The sequence below is a fragment of the Accipiter gentilis genome, chromosome 5 (assembly GCF_929443795.1).
Source record: "Accipiter gentilis chromosome 5, bAccGen1.1, whole genome shotgun sequence".
Taxonomy (NCBI): Eukaryota; Metazoa; Chordata; class Aves; order Accipitriformes; family Accipitridae; genus Astur; species Astur gentilis.
The window spans coordinates 26,337,242-26,360,317 of NC_064884.1; the positions used below are offsets into that span (position 1 = coordinate 26,337,242).

Sequence of the window (23,076 nt, forward strand, 5' to 3'; positions counted from 1 at the left end):
CCGAAGCCCTATCCAGACCACAGATTGTGCTGGGCTGACTTACCACGCTGCACGAGAAGGGCGAGAGTTTGGCAGCCATGCACTGGGGGAAAGAGATGGAAGGAACTGGGATGCCTGCCTCCACAGCTGTAATCAAGGCTTGGGCTGCAGAAGGAGCAAATGCTTCTGGTAGCTACTTGGGGCAATAAAACCTGGATAGATACAAGCTCCAAGGGTTGCCCTGGCCAAGGGAAAAAAGAAAGAGAAAAGAGAAACTGCCTTTCACTCACTTCTTCTGCAAGTGGAAGTTTGTGGCTCAGTTCTGTGGTTGTCTTTCAAATTCTCAGGACCATCTCTGTATCATCCAGTGAGGGCAAACTCTACAACAGGAATCTGTTCTAACAACAATCTTCACCACCACCATCTCCAAGTTACTACTGAATCTGTAAACATACTGTAATTTTATGAGCTTCTTTTTTTCTAAATACAATGCCTCAGATGTGTGTGGATACAGTCTCCTGGCGCTCAGGAATCAGCGTGCTGAGCTTTTCAGGACAGAATGCTCCACACTCAGCATAACTGGTTTTCACACTTCTCAGAGGTGTTAGTTTTGAGTTTACTGCAACATAACCATTTAGCCAGAAAATTTAGATCACCCTGTGATACTTAACTTGCCAAAAAGCTTTGTTCCATATTCTTTTTCTTACAGGAAATGAAATTTGGTGTATGTCCTGGTTTCAGCTGCGATAGTTAACTGTCTTCCTAGTAGCTGGTACGGTGCTATGTTTTGAGTTCAGTATGCAAAGAATGTTGATAACACTGATGTTTTCAGTTGTTGCTCAGTACTGTTTAGCCTATAGTAGAGGATTTTTCAGCTTCTCATGCCCGGCCAGTGAGAAAGCTGGAGGGGCACAAGAAGTTGGCACAGGACACAGCCAGGGCACCTGACCCAAAGTGGCCAACAGTGTATTCCATACCATGGGACGTCACATCTAGTTTAGGAACTGGGAAGGGGGGGGGGGGGGGGGCAGGGAATCGCCGCTCGGGGACTGGCTGGGTGTCGGTCGGCGGATGGTGAGCAATTGCCCTGCGCATCATTTGTACATTCTAATCCTTTTATTACCACTGTTGTCATTTTATTAGTGTTATCATTATCATTATTAGTTTCTTCTTCTCTGTTCTATTAAACCGTTCTTATCTCAATCCATGAGTTTTACTTCTTTTTCCCGATTTTCTCCCCCGTCCCACTGGATGGGGGGGGAGTGAGTGAGCGGCTGCGTGGTGCTTAGTTGCTGGCTGGGGTTAAACCACGACAGTGTATCTCAAATAAAATTGCTAGGTTTGCTGCACAACCTGGAAGCAGTTGATAAAGTAATTCTTAGTAATTGATCACCCAGTGTTTTGTTTCAATTTCTATTCAGATTTGCCAGGGGGGGAAGCAGGTACTATACTAATACCCGATATAAGGCCAGACTGATTCCTGGGATGAACCCACATGGAAGAAGGGACTGAGGAATGGCAAAGGTGCTCCCTGCCTCTTTGCCTCCCGGCACCACCCTCTAGTCATTCAGGCAAGCTTTTGCAACCCTTCCTTACCTGTTATAATTTATCTCACATTTAATCACATCTGCAGCAGGTTTAAATTGTGGCTGTTGTCACAGGCCTCAGCTCTACCAAATCTGGTAGCAGAACGCACACACCACTACATACAGTTCCCATCTTCCACGGTGGGACTGTGCATGCCCTCCACCCTTCCTACAATTAACCAAGCTGCTATTAACTTGCAAAGAACCCCCCCAAAACACTCAAACCCCCAAAATGTTAACACAAAACAGTCATACCCAGAAAGAAAATACAGTGTATTAGATTTTTATTCTTTTCACTCTGTATTTTCAGTCTGAAAGGATTCTATATACTCTTTGTGGAAAGGTTTTTTTGAAGGAGCGTAAGTTGTTTAAACAACCTTTCTGAGTCTGCACTACTCAAGAGATGTCAGTGCAGGAGAAAGCCAGATCGGACTTGACATTGCTTACTGCCCTACTGCACACATTGCAAATATTTGACAATTGTAGGATTAATTTTGCAGAACACAGTGAGCTGGCTGGCAGAACCACCTTGTTTGCCTGCTCATCATTTCCTCTGCATGTAATGCATTTCCTCTTTTAAGCTGTGGCTGGACAGCAGAAAATAAAACTTCTTTGCCCCCAAATAAATGAAAAATTAGGTTTCAGCCTGATCAGCTACCCTGCAATTATCCGATTACACAAATGGGCAAGTTAGAAAAAGTGGGAGTGAGAGGTGTGTTCAAATGAGATAACCCCAAAAATTCAGGAAAGAAAATTGGTTTGACTGTAAGTAATTCATAATGGGTTAATCAAAAACCTAACCTATTACTAAAACTCACAGAGTCTCTGTTACAAATTTAAATATAGTAATTAATGCAGACATGTTATAAATTCAAGTTTTCCCATTTGTTCTGACTGCTCAATCTGCACAGCCATTTCTAAGAAAATCTGAATTCTTAAGCTATGACTGCTCTTACTGGAATCAGCCCTACTCATAATCTTAAGAAGTTACTTGGAAGGAGTAAACTTATTGATCAGGAGTAGAAAATGTTTTTAAATTTCACATTCTAGATTTGACAGACAAGTGAAACCAAAATTCTTCAAACAGTAGCCTACATTCTTTTGGGTAAACTAGCGTGACACTTGAAGACAAATAGTTGATTTCCAAGATACATATAAGAATGCACATGCTCATTATTAAGAAGTAAACATCACATAAATAAGAATTCTGTGATCATTTAAACTTCAAATAATGTAATCAGTAGGAATTTCAGGGAAGCTCAGCTTTCCTTGCTCTGTAGCAATTAATCCATTCAAATGGAGTGACCATTTAATCCTTGTCCATGATTTTTAAATAGAACATGAGGAGACTCCCCAGGCTAAAGAAACAGAATCGGAGTGAAGTTATTGCAGGCTGCATCAATAGCACCAAAGGGCAAAAAAGAAATTGCAAAGTCGATGATGTAGCCAGAATCAGTGGATCAAAGAGCTCCTGTGTGTCAGACCTCATCCCTCTCCAAGACCAACTACTGGAGTACAGAAAAGGCACCACCTCACATCTGTACCAGAGAGAGACTGTTCAAAACAAAGGGATGTAAATCATGTCCTCAAAGTCAGACCTCCACAGCTGCCTGGAGTGAGTGGTATTTCACCCAAAGGGTATCTCCACAAATGAGAAATGACCTTAGTTTAAAACTAATTCTACATGCTAATACATCTGGTAAGCAGAATACAGTAACTGGCTACATATAATTACACACACATAAATGCTACACTTATCTCCCACAGTGTTTTCTCTTAATTTTCAATAATGCTCAAGCATACAGTACATACGTAACATGAACCAAGCAAGCTTCAAAAGCAGATTTAGTTTTCAGAACAAAAGCTAACAGTAAGAAAAGGTGATCATACACATTTGTCTTCTGAGATTTTTTTTAATTCAATATAAAAGCATTTAAAATTTACAGTATCTACAAGTAGTTTAGTTACAAATTTCAGACAAGAACCAAACTATGTTCAGCAGGCTCATTGTTGATAATTAAGTTTCTGAAGTCAGGAAGACTTGCATTAAATGTTAGAAAATACTTTCTAGGGGTAAAGAACTCCTAGAATAAATTGCCTGATGGGGTTATAGAGTCTTTAAACAAATGCATAGGAGAAATGATGCAGTTCTGGGTGTCCTGGTTTCAGCTGGGATAGAATTAATTTTCTTCCTAGTAGGTGGAAGTGCTATGTTTTGGATTTAGTGTGAGAATAATTTTGGTAACACACTGATTTTTTTAGTTGCACTAAGTAGCGCTTATCCCAAGTTACAGATTTTTCAGTTTCCCATGCTCTGCCAGCAAGCAGGTACACAAGAAACTGGGAGGAAGCATGGCCAGGACAGCTGACCTGAACTAGCCAAAGGGATGTTCCATACCACAGAACGTCATGCTCAGTATATAAACTGAGGGGGAGTTGGCCAAGAGGGGCAGATCGCTGCTTGGGGAACTGGCTGAGCATCAGTCAGCAGGTGGTGAGCAATTGCATTGTGCATCACTTGCCTTTTCTTGGATTTTACTTTTCCCTCTTTTTGCTATCTTCCTTTTCATTACAATTATTATTATATTTTATTTTAGTTACTAAACTGTTCTTATCTCAACCCACAAGTTTTACTTTTTTTTTTCCAATTCTCCTTCCCATTCTACCAGATGACGGGGAAGGAGTGAGTGAGTGGCTGTGTGGTACTTAGTTGCCAGCTGGGGTTAAAGCATGAGACTGGGGAGAAGAATGAACCATAGACCCCTGGAGGTCCCACCTAGCCCAATGATTGCATCCTTTTAGAGAAAAGAGAAAGTATATTAATAAACAAGGGCTTCATAGTTAAAGGACTGAATTTTTAAAAACCACACTAAAGAAATCTATGCAGGTCCCTTATAACATAAAAGGTGCTTTGTGCTTGGTTGTTTTGGGTTTTTTTAAGACATGCTGAAAATATTAATTTGAACCAAGTGACATTCTAACTTTTTATTATCAGATCTGCAATTAGGAATGAAATATTGTGGTAATACTGCAAATGTTCTGCTTTTACACTTTTTCCACATAAATCAATAATGTAGCTTAAAAGAAAAAAAAATCATTCTTGTCAAAGCTACTGACATCTGTGGAAACAAGACATCTTGTAGTGTCCCAGTTGCTTAGAACAGACATGCGTATTTGTCTGTAGTCCTTCACTAGTTAAGACTGCAGGAAAAGAAACTTGCATGAGAAGAGCTATTTCTCTCAAGGCTAGAAATAACCAGGTGCTCTGAAGTGGTGCCATGTAAACAGTTCAGTATTACTAAGTAAGAGCTATTAAATAATTTTGAACCTGTAAATGTTACGTACTTTGATATCCTGTGTCAAGGTGCTATGCATGAATATCCAGAAGCTTAAGCAAAGTACTACTTCATCACAAAAGTATTACTTTATTAATTTAAACTCATTCAGTAGTTAAGTGAAAATGCATGGATAAATACTACCTGGCAGCTTCCAAACCACAGGGCTCAGATATTTGGTACTACAGAACTACAAAAGCAAGGCTAACCAGCTGTAGCTGGAAAGGCATTTCTATGTTCCCTATCACAAGAAGTGATCATACTGCAGGCTGCTGGATTGTATCCTAGTAGAAATACTATCATGCATTTGCTGTGTTTTTAGGTGCTCTCAATACCACTACTAGCAACTGCTGGAAACAGTACTGGGGGAAATAGAGCTTATTGACCCAGGGAACACATTCTTGTCTCACTGTGGCCTCACGATTTCAGCTAGTCACAGCCAAGAAAAGAATCCGGTGCTCTGTGCACCCTTAAACTTCTTTATTTCACAATTATAAAACCTGCAAGTTGGCCTGAGTAATTTAAGCATCTAAACTATCCCTGTGCTATTGCCTACTTGTTAAGTACACAGCACACAGAAGACATACCTGCAGGGAGGGTGATAATTCAGTGGCTGTTGCAATTACAGTTCAGAAATTTTCATTAAAAAAAAATACACTTAATGTTGTAAAAGTTACAAGAAGAGGTCAGTTGTGCACATATATGTGTTGTATAGCACAAAGCACTCATACTCCTATGCTTGATTTTCAGCTTACAGAGTAACAGTGCCTTTCCATTATATGCAACTACCCGCCATGCCAAATTTTTCCCATATGCTCATGATATATTTCTGATCGATCTTAACATCCTTGTGCTTAATTATATCCTAGCACTTGGCTGGTCCTGTTTACTCATATAGGGCTCTATGTGACTTGAAAGATTCAGGACAATGTACAATGCAGTAGTATTGCAGGGGGAAGACAAAAGAATCTGAGACAGTCACTTGGTTTTAAAATGCATCTATCTGTCCGTCCCCCCCCCCGGCAAAAAATAACATTCCTCTTCCAGTGTGGCAGCAAAGGAAAACTTTCCAGAACAGAAAACACTTAGTGATCTTTTAGGTTCACACAAATCTAAGAGGCTGAATCTTAGTTAATAATTTTCCTAACAGTGCCAGGGTTTCAACATGCACTGTTAATAATGTAAATATAACATTTCCAAGAAATTACATACTTCTGACAGAATAGTTTTGAGGCAGATATACTGAACAGAATAACTACTATGGATAATTCCTCATCTTCTTGGAGAACAGCAACATATTTTTTTTTTGGACAAAACTGACAGAAGGAAAACAACCTACCAATTGCAAGAAGATGAACTCCAAGCAGTAGCAAAGAAGATACTCAGCAAATTGTCTGATCAGAAACTTCTTCTCCCCAAACAAGGTAAACTCAGTTTCCAATGCCCTATTTCTCCCTTCTGAGCCAAGTTTAACTTAAACACTTCTCTAACATTTATAAAGTCCAGAGGTATTTACTGCAGTTCATATTTATCAACAAACCTACAAAACCTGAAAGAAATTACATCAACTTCATGCTCTGCCCAAGTTGCAGCTGCTCATCTTAGTGGACAGACTGTTAAAAGCACACTTCAGTGGTGAACCTATTATTAACTGAAAAGTCAGCTTAGTTGAAGTTTCAAAGTGTAAGCTAATTCTGATTTTCAAAAGCCTCTTGTAAGACCAAAAGAGTTTTCTGCACTTCCACAATGGAGATATCTACACACTAGTGGATCCTAAGCAAAAAGTCACCAGCATTGCCTTCTAGGAACTCAACCCAGAACACAACATTGAAAAAGTTACTAGGGGGTCTCACTACATTTGAACATAATACAGAAACAAATCAAAACCAGCTAATGCATACCAAAATCCTTCTAGTTGGGCTTTCCATTACACCATAACTACAAAATTCACCTATTTGACTGGGCTTTTCCTAGCATTATCAAAACCCTGCTAACAAATCTGTTATCTTCCCATGAGTAAAAAAGGGAAAAATAGCTATTGTCTTTAAATCTTTGGGAATTGAGAATGTACCACTGGGGTTAATGTCTGACATCTGCAGGAAAGTAGTCCAGTAGTTTATTGTATAAACTAACTTTATCTTAGGAATACTCATGCCACTGAGAAGCGTAAGGACGGAAGTACTGTGATACTGGTTTTCCTTTAAAACCACTTGCTATAACATGCAAACATTTCTGATAATCCTATAAAATATATCTTTAAAAACAAAGTATTTGTTTTGTATAAACACTGTATACAGACAACCTTGTGTCTGTAAAACAACTTTTTTCTGAACTAAGCTTCATTAGGAACTATTGTAAACGTTCCCTACAAACAGAAAATACCCATCAAATCTTGACTAAAGGGAAATAACTGGATTGCAGGCATTAGAGTCAAAAGTTTTTAAATATAAAAAATAAAATCCTCATCCTTCAGTTTTCAAAACTACCATCTCATGCTACAAAATTCAAAGGGCTGTCAGATGACAATACCTTATGAACTACAACTTACCACGCTACTTCTCTGTTGTCTTGAGATGTATTTTTAGAGGGAGGTAATTTGGTGTAGTTCCTGAGCTATGCCATAAAAAAGGGAAAAATGGCAGTCATTTTCAACCTGCTAGAAAACATGTTTGAACGAAGTCCTGTTGACTTCTATTGTTCTAAGAATTAGGATAAAAATGCTCTGGAGGAAAGCAGGCTTTTGAATTTTGAAAATATTTTTTAAAGAATTTATGCAACCACCCATTTTACACATTTTTTTTTCCACTGACGATCAGCCAGCATGCTAATACAGGAGTTACCCAGAATGTGACATGGTTACACAACATACCTAGGTGATCCAAACAGATGTAGCTACACAAAAATAACAGCAATTTTAAAAATAGCTTTTTTAGTCACAGCACTTATGTTACAAAGGACAAAGTCTATAATTTTCTCACCGAAATGTACAAAGTAACCATCCTGGAAGTACATAATTCTGTTGCAGAAAATACTCTAAATAACTGTTTCTTGGCCATGGAGTCAAATTCTTAAGTTATACAGGAAAACATTACAGGCATATTCTTACTTAAAAAAAATAGTAGCATTTCATTTAATACAAAAATACTCTTCAAAAGAAAAAGACAAGCAAGATAATATCTCCAATAAAGGCAAAAAGTCTCAAAATATTTCTGGCACATCTCTATTGTAACCAAGTGAAGGATTTAAGCATTATGTTCATTGAATTAATTTTTAAAAGGATTTGAAACAGAAGGGAATAATGATACAGCTGCTGTTTTATACTCCTTTATGAAGTCTGTTCTCCATAGAGTACTGTTAAAAAAGAGCTCTATTTCAAATAAGAAATAGTAAGTTATGTCATATACACAAACACTTCTAAAGTGGTTATTATGAAATTTCTCCCCACTTTTTATGTGTTCTCAGGCACTACTTTCAGTCCCCTTTCAAGATCCTATTGTACTAAGTTGTGTACTAGTTACTCTGTTTGGATCAGAAAAGTACGACTTACAGATGTTTGTAATACAACACAGACTTTCCATAATCTTCAGTAATGCTGTTCTTCCTCAGTTCTGGTTAAACACTTCAGCTATCCTGGTTAGTCAGTCGGCCTGTAAGCAATCACAGGCTGTTCTTCACCAACATCTATCAACATATCTAATGGAACATGAGGCTTGTCATAGCCAGAAAACTTGAGACAGCTGCTTGGCATGACTGTTTGTTTTATTTCTGTGGCAGAAACCTCTGGACCTGAAGAGTTACTGGATATATCCATTTGGCTACTGTCAGAAATGAAATAACTCTCTTTTACTTTGTGATTCTGTTCGTCATCAGAAGATACCTCCTCTGTGCTTTCCTGCACAGACACCTCTTCTGCTTTGGCTGGTGCCTCTGGGGGAAGAACAGAAGATGCTCCTTCACTGGAATTCTCAGGACTAACAATGTCTTCTTTTGGCTCTACCACCAGTGAGGTTACTTCATTCGCTGGCAACTCTGACTGGCTTGGCGCGAAGCTCATTACAGATACGTATTTTGCCTCCGATTTTGATTCTAGAATGCTGTCTGTATTCAGGTTTCTTATCACACTGACCTTAAATGGAAAAAAAAAAAAAAAAAAAAATCACTTTTTATTCCGTATAATCTACTAATTTATTGGCTTTACCTTCTGCCAAAGTTCAGAGGTTAAAAAAAAAAAAGATGCAAGTTCATTATACAAATTTAATGTCTTTACAACCAATCCCAACAGAAATTAGCAAAATTAGAATCTGGCAAGGTCATTAGCCTATATCTATGATTTCAACTGTTTTATTAATGCTTTTATGCAAGCTTTCAAAAATGCTTTCTATGTGCAAACATATTTACAAGGACCAAATCCATTTCATGTCACCCACTGTATTTAAATAATTAGAAGTTTGCAATGTAGAGAAAACAGTGAAAGAAGAAAAAGCTGTAATACTCTTCAACTAGCTAGGGAAACCTTTCATATTCCTTAGCTAATGAGTGTAATTTGCAAGGACTGTAATATTTTGTGGCAACTGTCTCAACTGGGAGTGAAGTGAACTTTGGAAAGATCTTGAAAATGACAAGAAAACTTTTATGCATACCCAGCAGTCATATCTATGCTAGTCTTCCTAGTTATTTCTCCTGTGTCACTAAGCAAACCCTCCATGCTGCAACAAACATTGAAGTTTCACTTTGAAATCCCTCCACAGGAAAAACATATTAATTTCTTCAATGGCCAGGGTCCAGCTTGTTTTAAATGATTATGACATGTCTTCAGGCTGTTTAGATTCTTCTGATTTGTTGGGTTTTTTTTTTGGGGGGGGGGGTGTTGTTTGGGTCTTTTTGTTTGGTTTTTTTTGTTTTTAAAGCTGTTTTCAAGAATACATATGAAAAAGTACGGTAAATTTTCAGCTGTACAATGGTGTTCCCTAAAGCTAACAGAAAGCATAGGTAGAAAGGGTTACTCAGTTAATAGTGTCCTTGTCCAAATTTCATAGTTCACTATATATGTGTATCACAGACTATCAAGTACTATAGAGAAGCTAATTTCTTAATAAAATGTAGACACAACCAGTTTTTTGAGATACTTTGAAAAAAAATCTGACTGAAAATACAGGTTGAGGCAAATTTGGAAGGAAGTGATATAGGTAGGAGGAGGAAAGGGGGAAGAAAAATGATGTTTAAGAAAAGCTACAAATAAAGAACCTCCCAGTCTGTATTAGTGTAAGAACCGAGACAACCATCCAAACCAGATGATCAAATCTGACTGCTTTTCCTTGATCAGAAGGTTGTGAGGCTGTATCTTTATATTCATACCTTCAAAGTGTGCTGACTTCATTAGAACTTGCCTTCATCTCTCACTTCAGCCCCACACCTTTCCCCTCAGTTGCCCTGATATCTGTTGATACTACTGTGGTTTATGGTGGATCAATGAAACTACTGGACAAAAAAAACCCAAAAAACCCCCCAAACAAACAAAAAAACCCAAACAACAAACACCACCACAAAGCAAACAAACACTCCCTGGAAAGCAGTTATTTGTAATCTAAGCAAGTTCTACAAACTCTTAGCACCACTAAGGTCACCTGATCCCCTTGGGAATCAAGGACTGTCACTGCAAAACTAGTAAAAAGAGCATTAAGGTGTCTCCTGACACTGAGAATATACCACACTACAACCTAGCTGCCATCCAGCCATCATTCTCTCTGGATGTTCATCTTCTGTTATGTGGAAAAAGTCAGAACACTATATAAAGAATATTCCGAGTGATTTCCATGAGTATATATGGAAACCACCTGTTCATAAGAAGCAGATGCTTGAAAGACAGTTGCAGAAACCTGAATACAATCAGTAATGTGTAGATAATGAAAGTGTTATGAACAGCTGGTAGGATTAATGTACCTTTTGAAAACCTGTTTATACAGATATACGAAAAAATATTGGATACTTATGCTAGACCGACACTGACCTTGAAGGGACCAGCATCTGTCATTTTTCTGGGGGTAGCAAAAACCTGACTCCAATAGTCACACAATAAGTGACAAGAGAAGACAAGTCTCTGTGTAAGCTGGAATACTTGAGGATTGTGAATTAAAACAAAATGCTATAGAAACTAGGGCTAAAAGCTGCATTTTTAACTTCCCATCTCTCTCCATACCAGTACATGCTGTACTAAAGTTAAAATAAAAAAACAATGAGTTCTTCTTTCTGTCCTTTTAGGATTTTCACATGGCTCTAAAAATCATAGTCCTAAAACGTGTTAAGGGAACGCCTTGTACTCTACACAGGTTCTGCATTTCATAGCACCAGGTGGCAACGCTTAGAGATAGACCCAGAGGATAAAAATAAGTGCTCTCTATACGACTACATCCAAGACTTCTGTTCTCAAAAAGGAAACCAGTTTTTCTCTTGGTGAGTTTCTGACCAAAGCAAGATGGTGCAAAGACACTCCTATTCCCATCCATGAAAGGAGGAAGCCATCGGAAGAAAAAAAACTCTCATGGGTTTCCTTGTACCAAAGGTTCTTTAAGAGTCACTGAGTTATGACTACAAGACAATTTAGCAATTCATGCAGTTATTTCTAGCTTCAAAGAGAAGTATTACAGCTTACTACACTAACTGGAATGCCATCCAAAGTATCTCAAGTAACAAGGGTAATTAAGATACGGTTGCTATTTAAAGAGAAGTATTTACCATAGTTAAGTTAATATTTTTCTTTGGTGCACATTATCTAATACCAGCAAACTGACAGCCAGTGTGCTTAAGCTGGATGTCAGCAGTATTTCCTGGCATGTGTAGGTGCTCAGATATCTTCCTGTCTCCAATGACAGCACCTGAACTTTTAGGTCTTTCACTGTCTCAACAGACTAGGGAGATACACCAGTGGAAACCAGGCTCAAGCATACATACAAATAACATATCCCAAGGAATCCATAACAGGGTAATCAACAGTTTCTTTAACTTTCTTTTCTAAGGGCTTGTCCACCTACGAATTCCCAGTAATTTTCATGTGCACATTTTCTGGAGGAGAGTTTGAGAAGTCCATTTCGAACCTTATTAGGACCTTAACAAAACCTGCATGGTTCCACAACAAATTAATGCCGTGTAAACTTATAAATAGGAGACTATGTTACTGCCCTGTAGATGCTCACAGGAAAAAAAAAAATCTTGACAAAAGCTAATGAAGCAGCTTCTCTCTTGTAAGATGACAATTATTTGTGGCAAATATCAGTTGAAATTTACAGGAACAATTACAATTTCTCCAAATTGAAAATATATGCTGTATAAAGAAAAAAGCCAGAGTCACAAAGAAAATCCTGAATTGTTTTGTGAATATTGTCCTGGTTTCAGCTGGGATAGAGCTAACTGTCTTCCTAGTATCCGTAAGTGTTCTATAAATACAGTGAGAGAACCGAGCCTTATCATTCCTGTCAGGCTCAGAAAAAGCACCAGCAGACAGCAGAAAAGTTGACTTAAGTATGAGCTAAAAAATGGAAGTTGATGCTTTCAATGAGTCTTTCTCTTATAGAATGGGTGTTTTCTACCCACTAAAATATTTGCCATCATTTAAAGGTAAGAGGCACTGAAAAAAAAGACAGTGAAGGTGAAGCAGAGGAAGATGCTCACAGCATATCAGTTAATTAAGGCCAGGGTCCTTTTAAAGTGGATAAGCCCTTATCACAAATCTTACGACAAAAATCTAGTACAGGACAAATCACACACAGGACAAATTGGAATGACTGAAGATGGTGCGTAGAAGCAGAGGGCCTCTTGAAATACTTTCTGTGAGGTAAATGAAAGAAAATGAACAGCTCTCTACAGCTAAGCTGCTGAAACATGAGATTCCTGTGATGCAGCAGAAGACTAGCACGATGAAGTCTTGTAAAGGAATCTGTCCCATTTCACTAGATGCATATTCCTGGTAGGATCCTACTATGAATAAGGATGTTTAAAACATTTAAATGCACATTTTCTCTAATGAAGGGAATCATTCAATGCCCATACTGAAAGACAGTTGCACTGTGGAAATAGGACCTGTACATGACTGACACGTTATTCTTGGGAGTCACAAACAGCATAGAAAAGACAATGTAAAAGTTCCTGAGACCTAAATGGCAATGGATTTTTTTTTTTTTCTTTTCTTTGGGTGCATGAGACTCAGCAAAGGCAGCTGCTTGATGGTTACTGTTTCTTATTTTTCCTTCTGTTGGAGAATTCCAACTTGCCAAAAGTCATTCAAATGATGTTTTAGCATCTACTTAAAGCCACCAGGAAGCACATCACTGGAAGGCAGCTGTCCTAAGGCAGGACACCTTGCCTAGCCTTTCAACAGATGAAAAAAACCTCCCTAGATATTTCATTTTCAGACAAGCTCAAGTAAAGTACAACGGTCATAACCTGTTGTCGTGGTTTAACCCCAGCCAGCAACTAAGCACCACACAGCCGCTCACTCACTCCCCCTCCAGTGGGATGGGGGAGAAAAATCAGGAAAAAGAAGCAAAACCCACGGGTTGAGATAAGAACGGTTTAACAGAACAGAAAAGAAGAAACTAATTATGATAATGATAACACCAATAAAATGACAACAGTAGTAATAAAAGGATTGGAATGTACAAATGATGCGCAGGGCAATTGCTCACCACCCGCCGACCGACACCCAGCCAGTCCCCGAGCGGCGATTCCCTGCCCCCCCGCCTTCCCAGTTCCTAAACTAGATGGGACATCCCATGGTATGGAATACACCGTTGGCCAGTTTGGGTCGGGTGCCCTGGTTGTGTCCTGTGCCAACTTTTTGTGCCCTGGCTGGGCACGAGAAGCTGCAAAATCCTTGACTATAGTCTAAACAATACTGAGCATCAACTGAAAACATCAGTGTTATCAACATTTGCATGCTGAACTCAAAACATAGCACTGTACCAGCTACTAGGAAGACAGTTAACTCTGTCCCAGCTGAAACCAGGACAGAGACCATGATAAAAGAAAATGAGAAAGGCATAAAGATGTTCTAGTTATAAAAGTTACCTAGTTGGATATTAAAAAACTGACACAGATAAGAAGTCTGAACTTACCAAAGACTTAGGCAGCTTTATGTTCTTCTTCCTTAGTTTCTTGCAGCCATAACATACTGTCAACATTAGACTCAGGCTCAGAGTAATACCACACAGAATGATGATATATTGTATGCCTAAGAAGTCAGAACAAAAACTGTTAGGAAGTTTGAAAAATAAACAACTGCTGTATCAGTTAGAGTACCTTCAGAAACCATAATAGAATCATAGAATGGTTTGGGTTGGAAGGGACCCTAAAGATCATTTAGTCACAACCCCCCTGCCATGGGCAGGGCCACCTTCCACTAGACCAGGTTGCTCAAAGTCCCATCCAACCTGGTCTTGAACACTGCCAGGGATGGGGCATCCACAACTTCTCTGGGCAACCTGTTCCAGTGCCTCACCACGTTCACAGTGAAGAATTTCTTCCTTACATCTAATCTAAATCTACTCTCTTCCAGTTTAAAGCTATTATCCCTTGTCCCATCACTACATGCCCTTGTAAAAAGTCTCTCTCCAGCTTTCTTGTAGGCCCCCTTTAGGTACTGGAAGGCTGCTATAAGGTCTTCCCAGTGCCTTCTCTTCTCCAGGCTGAACAACCCCAACTCTCTCAGCTTTTCTTCATAGGAGAGGTGCTCCAGCCCCCTGATCATCTTCGTGGCCCTCCTCTGGACTCCATCCAATAGGTCCATGTCCTTCTTATGCTGGGGGCCCCAGAGCTGAACGCAGCGCTCCAGGTGGGGTCTCACGAGAGCACAGTAGAGGGGCAGAATCAACTCCCTCAACTTGCTGGCCACACTTCTCTTGATTTGGCCCAGAATGAGACTGGCTTTCTGGGCTGCAAAAGCACATTGCTTGGTCATGTTGAGCTTCTTTGTTGACCAATGCCCCCAAGTCCTTCTCCTCAGGGCTGCTCTCAATTCACTCATCACCCAGCCTGTATTTGTGCTTGGGATTGCCCTGACCCATGTGCAGGACCTTGCACTTGGCCTTGTTGAACTTCAAGAGGTTTGCATGGGCCCACCTCCCAAGCCTGTCAAGGTCCCTCTGGATGGCATCCTATCCCTCCAGTATGTTGACTGCACCACACGGCTTGGTGTCATGGGCAAACTTGCCAAGGGTGCAGTCAGTCCCACTGTCCATGTTGCCAACAAAGATGTTTAACAGCACTGGTCCCAATACTGACCCCTGAGGAACGCCACTCATCACTGTCTCCACTTGGCCAGCAAGCCACTGACCGCAATTCTATGAGTGTGACCATCCAGCCAATTCCTTATCCACCCACTGGTCCATCCATCAAAGCCATGTCTCTCCAATTTAGAGACAAGGATGTTGTGCAGGACAGCGTCAAATGCTTTGCACAAGTCCAGGTAGATAATGTCAGTTGCTCTTCCCTTATCCACCAATGCTGTACCGCCATTGTAAAAGGCCACCAAATTTGTCAGGCATGATTTGGCCTTAGTGAAGCCATGTTGGCTGTCACCAATCACCTCCTCATAGCTCAGAATGCTTAGCTGTCATGTGTGACTTTTTCAATTTACTACCACCTTTTTTCACTCAAGAAAACTTAATTTATAGAGCATTATATCAAGTAAATAGAAATTAGAATAACAGAAGATTTTCAATTACATAAACACAATCATGTTTTTCTAGAGGTAAAGGAATTTCATAACTATTTTTTTGTTTATTAGAGACGACAGATAGGGATGAACAGATTTGTACATTTTTCATGTGGTAGCATATTAACTGATAATAATTACACATAGTCTGTGTACACTAAAATTAAAATGTGAAATCTTCCAAAACATAGAATTGTTAACTATTACTAGCAAGATTCTACTAGTCTGACTCTCCTTAATGTCTTCCCCCTCAACCAGACCACTGCTCTTGTGCATAAAAGAATGAACACAACTGCTTCTATCAATTTTATTTCTTCTCTAGTGAAGTTCTGGGCCATAATGAAGTAACATTAAAAAGTTTGTAAGAGGTTATCAGAGATCTGAAGTTGGGTCACTAGCTGCCTTTGTTCTCTTTAATTAAGAAAAAGACATCAATACCTCAATTTTATGACCACACGTTTATAGTTCCTTGAAACTTAAGAAAGTCTATATACATTTTTCTCAGTGATGAGACTGAGCAAAACATCATTTGTTAGAAAAGAGAGACAATGCTTCTGAAAACCATGTAACTCGGTGAATGATCCATTTGTCATTTGTTAATTACACCAATGATCAGATGCAATGGGAACAGATTTTGTAATACCAATGAAGCAGGAAAAGCACACAAAAAGAAGCCAGGATTACTTGAAAATAATACATGATCTTTAAAGGCCTTTAGAACTGGGACAGTGCATTTGGAAAAGAATGACCATGCTTTCCCTTTTTTCATATTCTCCCATAGGCATCCAAGTCATCCCATTGCTATATCAGCAGTCAAATACTTAGCTAGCACAGATCGCTGGTCAGACTCAGTATGTTTTTACTAAAGTTTTAGAATCCTCTTACTCAATGTCTGCTTGAAAGGAACATGAATGCAGCTTTCTTCTGATGGGGTGCCAACCATCAGATTGCCATAGAAATTTCCCTTCGCTGAAACGCAGTAAGTGGAACCTTCAGCAGGAACTGGGATGTTGAGGCTACATTCATATATTGTACAGTTGTCTTCAGTGAACTCTTCTTTACTCTGCAAAAAATGAAAGTCACATTATATCATTTGACTCAATACAACAATATAAATGTTCCAGTATCTTCCAACACTTCCAAAAATGTTAAAAAACTATTAGATGTGCCTCCTACATCATCTATATGCCTTGCAAAAGCTGTGTGATCTTCAGCTATCAGCTTATGAGCTACCTTAAGATGGTGTATTTGATCAGACCATGGTGCTCTCAGCTAAAAATACATGCTGTTTGTAGTCTAGATTTGCATTCTTAATTCACTTATAAAACTTCTACCTAGATGCATTTGAAAAAGTAACTGTAAATAAACATACATACTATTATTTTCCTCAAGTTCACCCTCCGTGATTGCTAAACAAAGTGGTATCAATACCTTGAAAGGTTATCTTGAAAGGTAACCTTCTTAAATGAAAGGTCTATCCAGACAAGTGAAAGAGGCACAAGTAAAGTTACCAATGTTTTAGCACGTATGCAGAAACAATAGCATGAGATCAAGTAACTCCATCTTGTGTACAGCTAATGCAATAATCTCATTTTTGTTACAGGGCGCCCATTTGGACAACTAAAATCCAGACCTGCCAGTCACATATCTCACTGTGACACACTTGACATTTTAGGGCTTCAGTGGTCCTATGTTACATTCAACTGTTTTCTTAGTATCTGTTGGTTCTGTGCATCACAGGAGTGAACTCCTTGTTTATGCTTTTAAGGTAAACAAGTATTTTTAATTTGGAGTTTTTGTTTTGGAACTTACCTGATTTTTACTATCCCAAAAAGTCACCACGTACACGGGCTCTGAATAAATCTCCTCCATCCAAGGAACAAGCTCCACAGATGGGAATGCAGGATAGTAAATATCAACCATGATTTTATCACCATGCCTTGAGAGATTCAGATTTGGTGGTCCTATTTTGCCTGCAACACATTGTACCTTTGCTATTAGGCCAAAGCTTTTAACATAAAATATGCTATTTATAGTTAGCTTTCCAAAATTCATCAGAGATTTGAGAAGAATTACATGTTTATTTCAATGCAGTTAATATCACACAGCTGTGACACTTAAAAGTCATGGAGGCATTTGGATACATTCATGAACCTGCTTCTAAAATGTAAACAGAGATTCTCTGCGCAGAATTTCACTGTTAAGCAATTCAACTTTTCCATACACGCAAGGCCATAAAAATTCAGCTCACTGACAACAGAAAAACCTTACAAAGCAATTAAACATATAGACATGAACGAGAACAGAACACAAAATACTGCTGAGTAGATCCCACAATAAATCACACTTAGCTAAAAACAATACTGTACTGAAACAAAGGCTATCTGAAAATCTGAACAAATCTCATTGAGAGCAACCGTACTTAGGAAGCCTGATTTCCCATGGCAACGGCCTATGTGAATTTTTGGCGTCTAATGATGTGACTAAACATATGAGTTTCTTGTTCAATGGGAAAACCATTTTGTCTGTCTCCTCCATACATGGCTACCAATTTTCTGCAAATTGTCAAACTCGACATTATTACCGTGACTTCTGTCCCTTTGTCAAACACTAGAAACCAGCCACTGATTCCAAGTCATGGGATTATAGGGTGGGGACGGAATCATAGCAGAAAAAGGACTCCACTTCTTCAGCTGCAGCAATGCAGAAATCCAGCTCTATCTAAAGCATAGTCCAAGTCAAGTAGAATCTCATGGGCAATGTCCTGCTGGAAAGCTATATGTTGAGAATGAAGCAAGTATGGGAGGAAGTGTCTCAGTCTTTCCTCCCTCTCTTATGTCTGCTTTGCAGTGCCCATCATGCAATGCTGTTTTAAACAGGTTGGCCTGGAGTCTAGACATACAATTTACTTTTACATATTGATATGATGTGAAAAACTGTGATTTCTCCTGAAGCAGCCCAGAGGATTTCCATGAAGAATAAGTGTTGTCCAGCTACAGTGGACTCCCATAGCTTATAGATACTATCTAGACATCCAAAGCTGTCAGTACATGGGATTATAGTGTCGAGCAAGGTATCACCAACCACCTGAATACTACTTCGGTGATGCCTAAAGGTCCACAGCTTCCAGTGGCAGTTTCCTACCCTAAACTGGTGTCTGGGATACCAGGCAAGAATATGGGAAGGATGTACAGAGTGCACCATCAGCATCACTTTCTTGCCTTTAGAATTGTTGAAGAAAATATTTAGATACCACAGTGACAGGGCTAACAAGTTCCTACAGAGACAGAACTACGGCGGTTCCTACTGAACAAGCATCATGCTTCATTTCATCCTGGACTCCTGACTTTACAATATTCCCAAATGAGACACAATAATACAACAGAAAGGGTAATTACTAACTTTTTTAATTTTGGGGAAAAGTTACAAAGTTTAGTTTATGATGGAACTTACCATGCTTCTGCAAAATAAACTCATTTGTCTCAACAGACTCAGACTGTTGTGACCCAACAACAGCTTTCACTCTAAGCCAGTGAGACACAAAAGGGTCACGTATTTCCCTTGAGACATCACAAAAATGAGCTGAAATGTTCACACAAGTTGAGACGATGTTATAGTAACCTAAGCTGTAAAACAGATCAAGTAACAGTTAATACAATTTCAACTGCACAAGATTCTACAATATACTGCCTGTGACAAAACATCTGTGAGGGTGACTGAGTGCTGGCACAGGTTTCTCAGGGAGGTTGTAGAATCTCCATCCCTGGAGATATTCAAAAGCCATCTGGTCATGGTCCTGGGCAACCTGCTCTAGGTGATCCTGTTTGAGCAGGGTGGTTGGACCAGATAACCTCCAGAGGTCCCCACCAAGCTCAACCATTCTATTATTTGACAAATTTTGCCTTAATTTACACTTAGCAACATTCACCCTACATGACTTTACCACATAGAAACAAAAGAATTTACCATGGACTGAATGCTTTTATATGCTTGCAGAGAATATCAGGCATGGGAAATGACAAAAGAGTAAGAACTTACTTGTAAGGTTTGATTTCCACAATGAAACAAGGAGTTTCAGACATAGGTGGGTACTGCCAATGCAAGATAGTTTTGAAATTTTCGGATGTTATGGCAATCTGTGTTGGTGAAGGCACTAGAAGAAATAGAACAAGTGCACTTTGATTAACAGACCTTGTAAAAAGATAAGAACAGCCAAATACATTTCTAAATTATTTGGAAAAGGCAACATGCTAGATTAGACATAAAAATTGCAAATACTTGCACCCAAATGGACTAGTTTGTCACCAGTACGAGCACGAGCCCTGCAAGCTGATTTATTATTATTCTCTCGTACAGAGACAGCTTTCTTCCTGTTTGCAACCCAGAACCTCAGATAGCCTATACCCACTGAAAGCAAGTCCATCAGGTAGCCCGTGTCAGGTTATAAGCTGTGATGATTATACTCCTATGTTGGTACTATGCAGATATACCAGCAAGACAGATAGTATGAATTTAGTGAAGTTCAAGATTAGCCCAGCTCCTGTAGTTTTCTCTTGCTTCTCAGAAACTGAACTGGGGGCGGGGAGAGAATACCAAAGCTGCAGTATCATAGAATCATAAAATCATTTAGGTTGAGAAAGACCTTTAAGATCATTGAGTGCAACCATCAACCCAACACCACCAGGCCCACTAAACCATGTCCTAAGTGCCACATCTACACATCTTGTAAATACCTCCAGGCATGGTGACTCAACCACTTCCCTGGGCAGCCTGTTCCAATGCCTGACAACCCTTTCAGTAAAGACATTTTTCCTAATATCCAATCTAAACCTCCCCTGGAGCAACTTGAGGCCATTTCCTCTCATCCTATCTCCAGCCACCCGACAGAAGAGACCAGCACCCACCTCACTAAAACCTCCTGTCAGGTAGTTGTACAGAGCGATAAGGTCTCCCCTCAGCCTCCTTTTCTCCAGAATAAACAACCCTAGTTCCCTCAGCTGCTCCTCATAAGACTTGTGCTCCAGGCCCCTCACCAACTTGGTTGCCCTTCTCTGGACATGCTCCAGCACCTCCATGTCTTTCCTGTAGTGAGGGGCCCAAAACTGAACACAGCAGTGCCGAATACAGGGGAACAATCACTTCCCTGCTCCTGCTGGCCACACTATTTCTTATGCAGGCTGGGATGCAGTTGGCCTTCTTGGCCACCTGGGCACACTGCTGGCTTATATTCAGCTGGCTGTCAACCAGGTCTTTTTCTGCTGGGCAGCTTTCCAGCCACTCTTCCCCAAGCCTGTAGTGTTGCATGGGGTTGTTGTGACCAAGTGCAGGACCCAGCACTTGGCCTTATTGAACCTCATAAAACTGGCCTTGGCCCATCCATCCAGCCTGTCCAGATCCCTCTGTAGAGCGTTCCTACTCTCAAGCAGATCAACCCTCCCTCCAAACTTGGTGTCATCTGAAACTTGCTGAGGGTGCACTCAATCCCCGTGTCCAGATCATTGATACAGATATTAAACAGAACTGGCCCCACTACTGAGCCCTGGGGAACACCACTTGTGACCAGCCGCCAACTGGATTTAACCCCATTCACTACAACCCTCTGGGCTCGTCCATCCAGCCAGTTTTTCACTCAGTGAAGAGTACACTTGTCTTAAGTCAAGAGACACCAGCTTCTCAAGGACTATGCCATGAGAGACAGCGTCAAAGGCCTTACTGAAGCCCAGGTAGACAACATGCACAGCCTTTCTCTCATCCACTAGGCAGGTCACCTGGTCATAGAAGGAGATCAGGTTGGTCAAGCAGGACCTGCCTTTCATGAACCCATGCTGACTGGGCCTGATCCCCTGCTTGTCCTGCACACACACATGAGCACACTCAAGATGAACTGTTCCATAATCTTCCCTGGTACCAAGGTCAGGCTGACAGGCCTGTAGTTCCCTGGATCCTCCCTCTGACCCTTCTTGTAAATGGATGTCACATTGGCAAGCCTCCAGTCATTTGGGACCTACCCTGTTGACCAGGATTGCTGAGAAATGATGGAGAGTGGCTTGGCAAGCTATTCTGCCAGCTCCCTCAGTACTCTTGGATGGATCCCATCTGGTACCATGGACTTTTGAGTGTCCAGGTGGTGTAGATGGTCATTAACTTGCTTCCTCCTGTATTACGGGGTGTATATTCTGCTCTTCATGCCTGTCTTCCAGCTCAGGGGGCTGAGTAACCTGAGGGTAACTGGTTTCACTACGAAAGACTGAGGCAAAGAAGGCATTAAGTACCTCAGCCTTTTCCTCATTTTTGGTGGCAGTGTTTCCCTCTGCATCCACTAAAAGATAGATATTCTCCTTGGCTCTCTTTTTATTGTTAACATATTTGTAAAAACATTTTTTGTTGTCTCTTACAATAGTGGCCAGACTGAGTTCTAGCTGAGCTTTTGCCTTTCTAATTTCCTCTCTGCCTGACCTAACAAGATCCCTGTACTCCTCCCAAGTTGCCCGCCCTTTCTTCCAGAGATGATAAACTCCCCTTTTTTTCTTGACTCCTAGCAAAACCTCCCTGTTCAGCCAGGCCGGTCATCTTCCTCAGCGGTTTGTCTTGTGGCACATGGGAATAGTCTGGTCCTGAGCCATTAAGATTTCCTTCTTAAATGTTGTCCATCCTTCCTGGACCCCTTTGCCCTTCAGGACTGTCTCCCAAGGGACTCTCTCAATCAGTGTCCCGAAAAGGCCAAAGTTTGCCCTCCAGAAGTCCATAGTAGTGGTTTTGCTGACCACCTTCCTTGCCTCACCAAGAATCGAGAATTCTATCATTTCACGGTCGCTAAGCCCGAGACGGCCTCCAACCATCACACCTCCCACCAGTCCTTCCCTGTTTGTAAACAGTAGATCTAGCAAGGCCCCTCCCCTGGTTGGCCCACCTACCAGCTGTGTCAGGAAGTTATCTTCCACACACTCCAGGAACCTCCTAGACTGTTTGCTTGCTCTCTGCTGTGTTGTACTTCCAGCGGACGTCCAGAAAGTTGAAGTCCCCCCCGAGAATAAGGGCACACGATTGTGAGACTACTGGCAGCCACTTGTAGAACGATTCATTCGTCTCTTCAGCCTGGTTGGGCTGTCTATAACAGACTCCCAGCACAATATCTGCCTTCCCTCTCATCCTTACCCATAAGGACTCAACCTTACCATCACAATTGTGGAGCTCTGTACAATCAAAATACTCCCTAACGTAGAGAGCCACCCCACCACCTCTCCTTCCTTGCCTGTCCCTTCTGAAGAGCTTACAGCCCTTCATTGCAGCACTCCAGTCATGGGAGTCATCCCACCATATTTCTGAGACAGCGACCAGGTCATAGCTAACCTGCTGCACAATGGCTGTTTGGTAGCCATTGTTCTGCTCCTTTTTATTGCCCATGCTGCGTGCATTGGCGTAGATGCACTTGAGCTGGGCTATTGGATCCACCCCCAACATTGGCATGCTG

The 23,076-nt window shown here is 40.5% G+C and overlaps 1 protein-coding gene across 1 annotated transcript in view; it reads right to left on the reverse strand.

Annotated features, from left to right (window-relative positions):
* Nucleotides 1–4,194: 4,194 nt before the first annotated feature.
* IFNGR1 (interferon gamma receptor 1) overlaps nt 4,195–23,076 on the reverse strand; it is a 30,398-nt gene continuing 11,516 nt past the window's right edge. Inside the window, exons 2-7 of the mRNA XM_049801530.1 lie at nt 19,644–19,758; nt 19,059–19,231; nt 17,418–17,578; nt 16,491–16,668; nt 14,008–14,123; nt 4,195–9,026 (exon numbers count right to left, since the gene is read on the reverse strand). Of these exons, the coding sequence (XP_049657487.1) occupies nt 8,535–9,026; nt 14,008–14,123; nt 16,491–16,668; nt 17,418–17,578; nt 19,059–19,231; nt 19,644–19,758 (1,235 nt within the window). The 3' untranslated portion in view covers nt 4,195–8,534. The remainder of the gene's footprint in view (nt 9,027–14,007; nt 14,124–16,490; nt 16,669–17,417; nt 17,579–19,058; nt 19,232–19,643; nt 19,759–23,076) is intronic.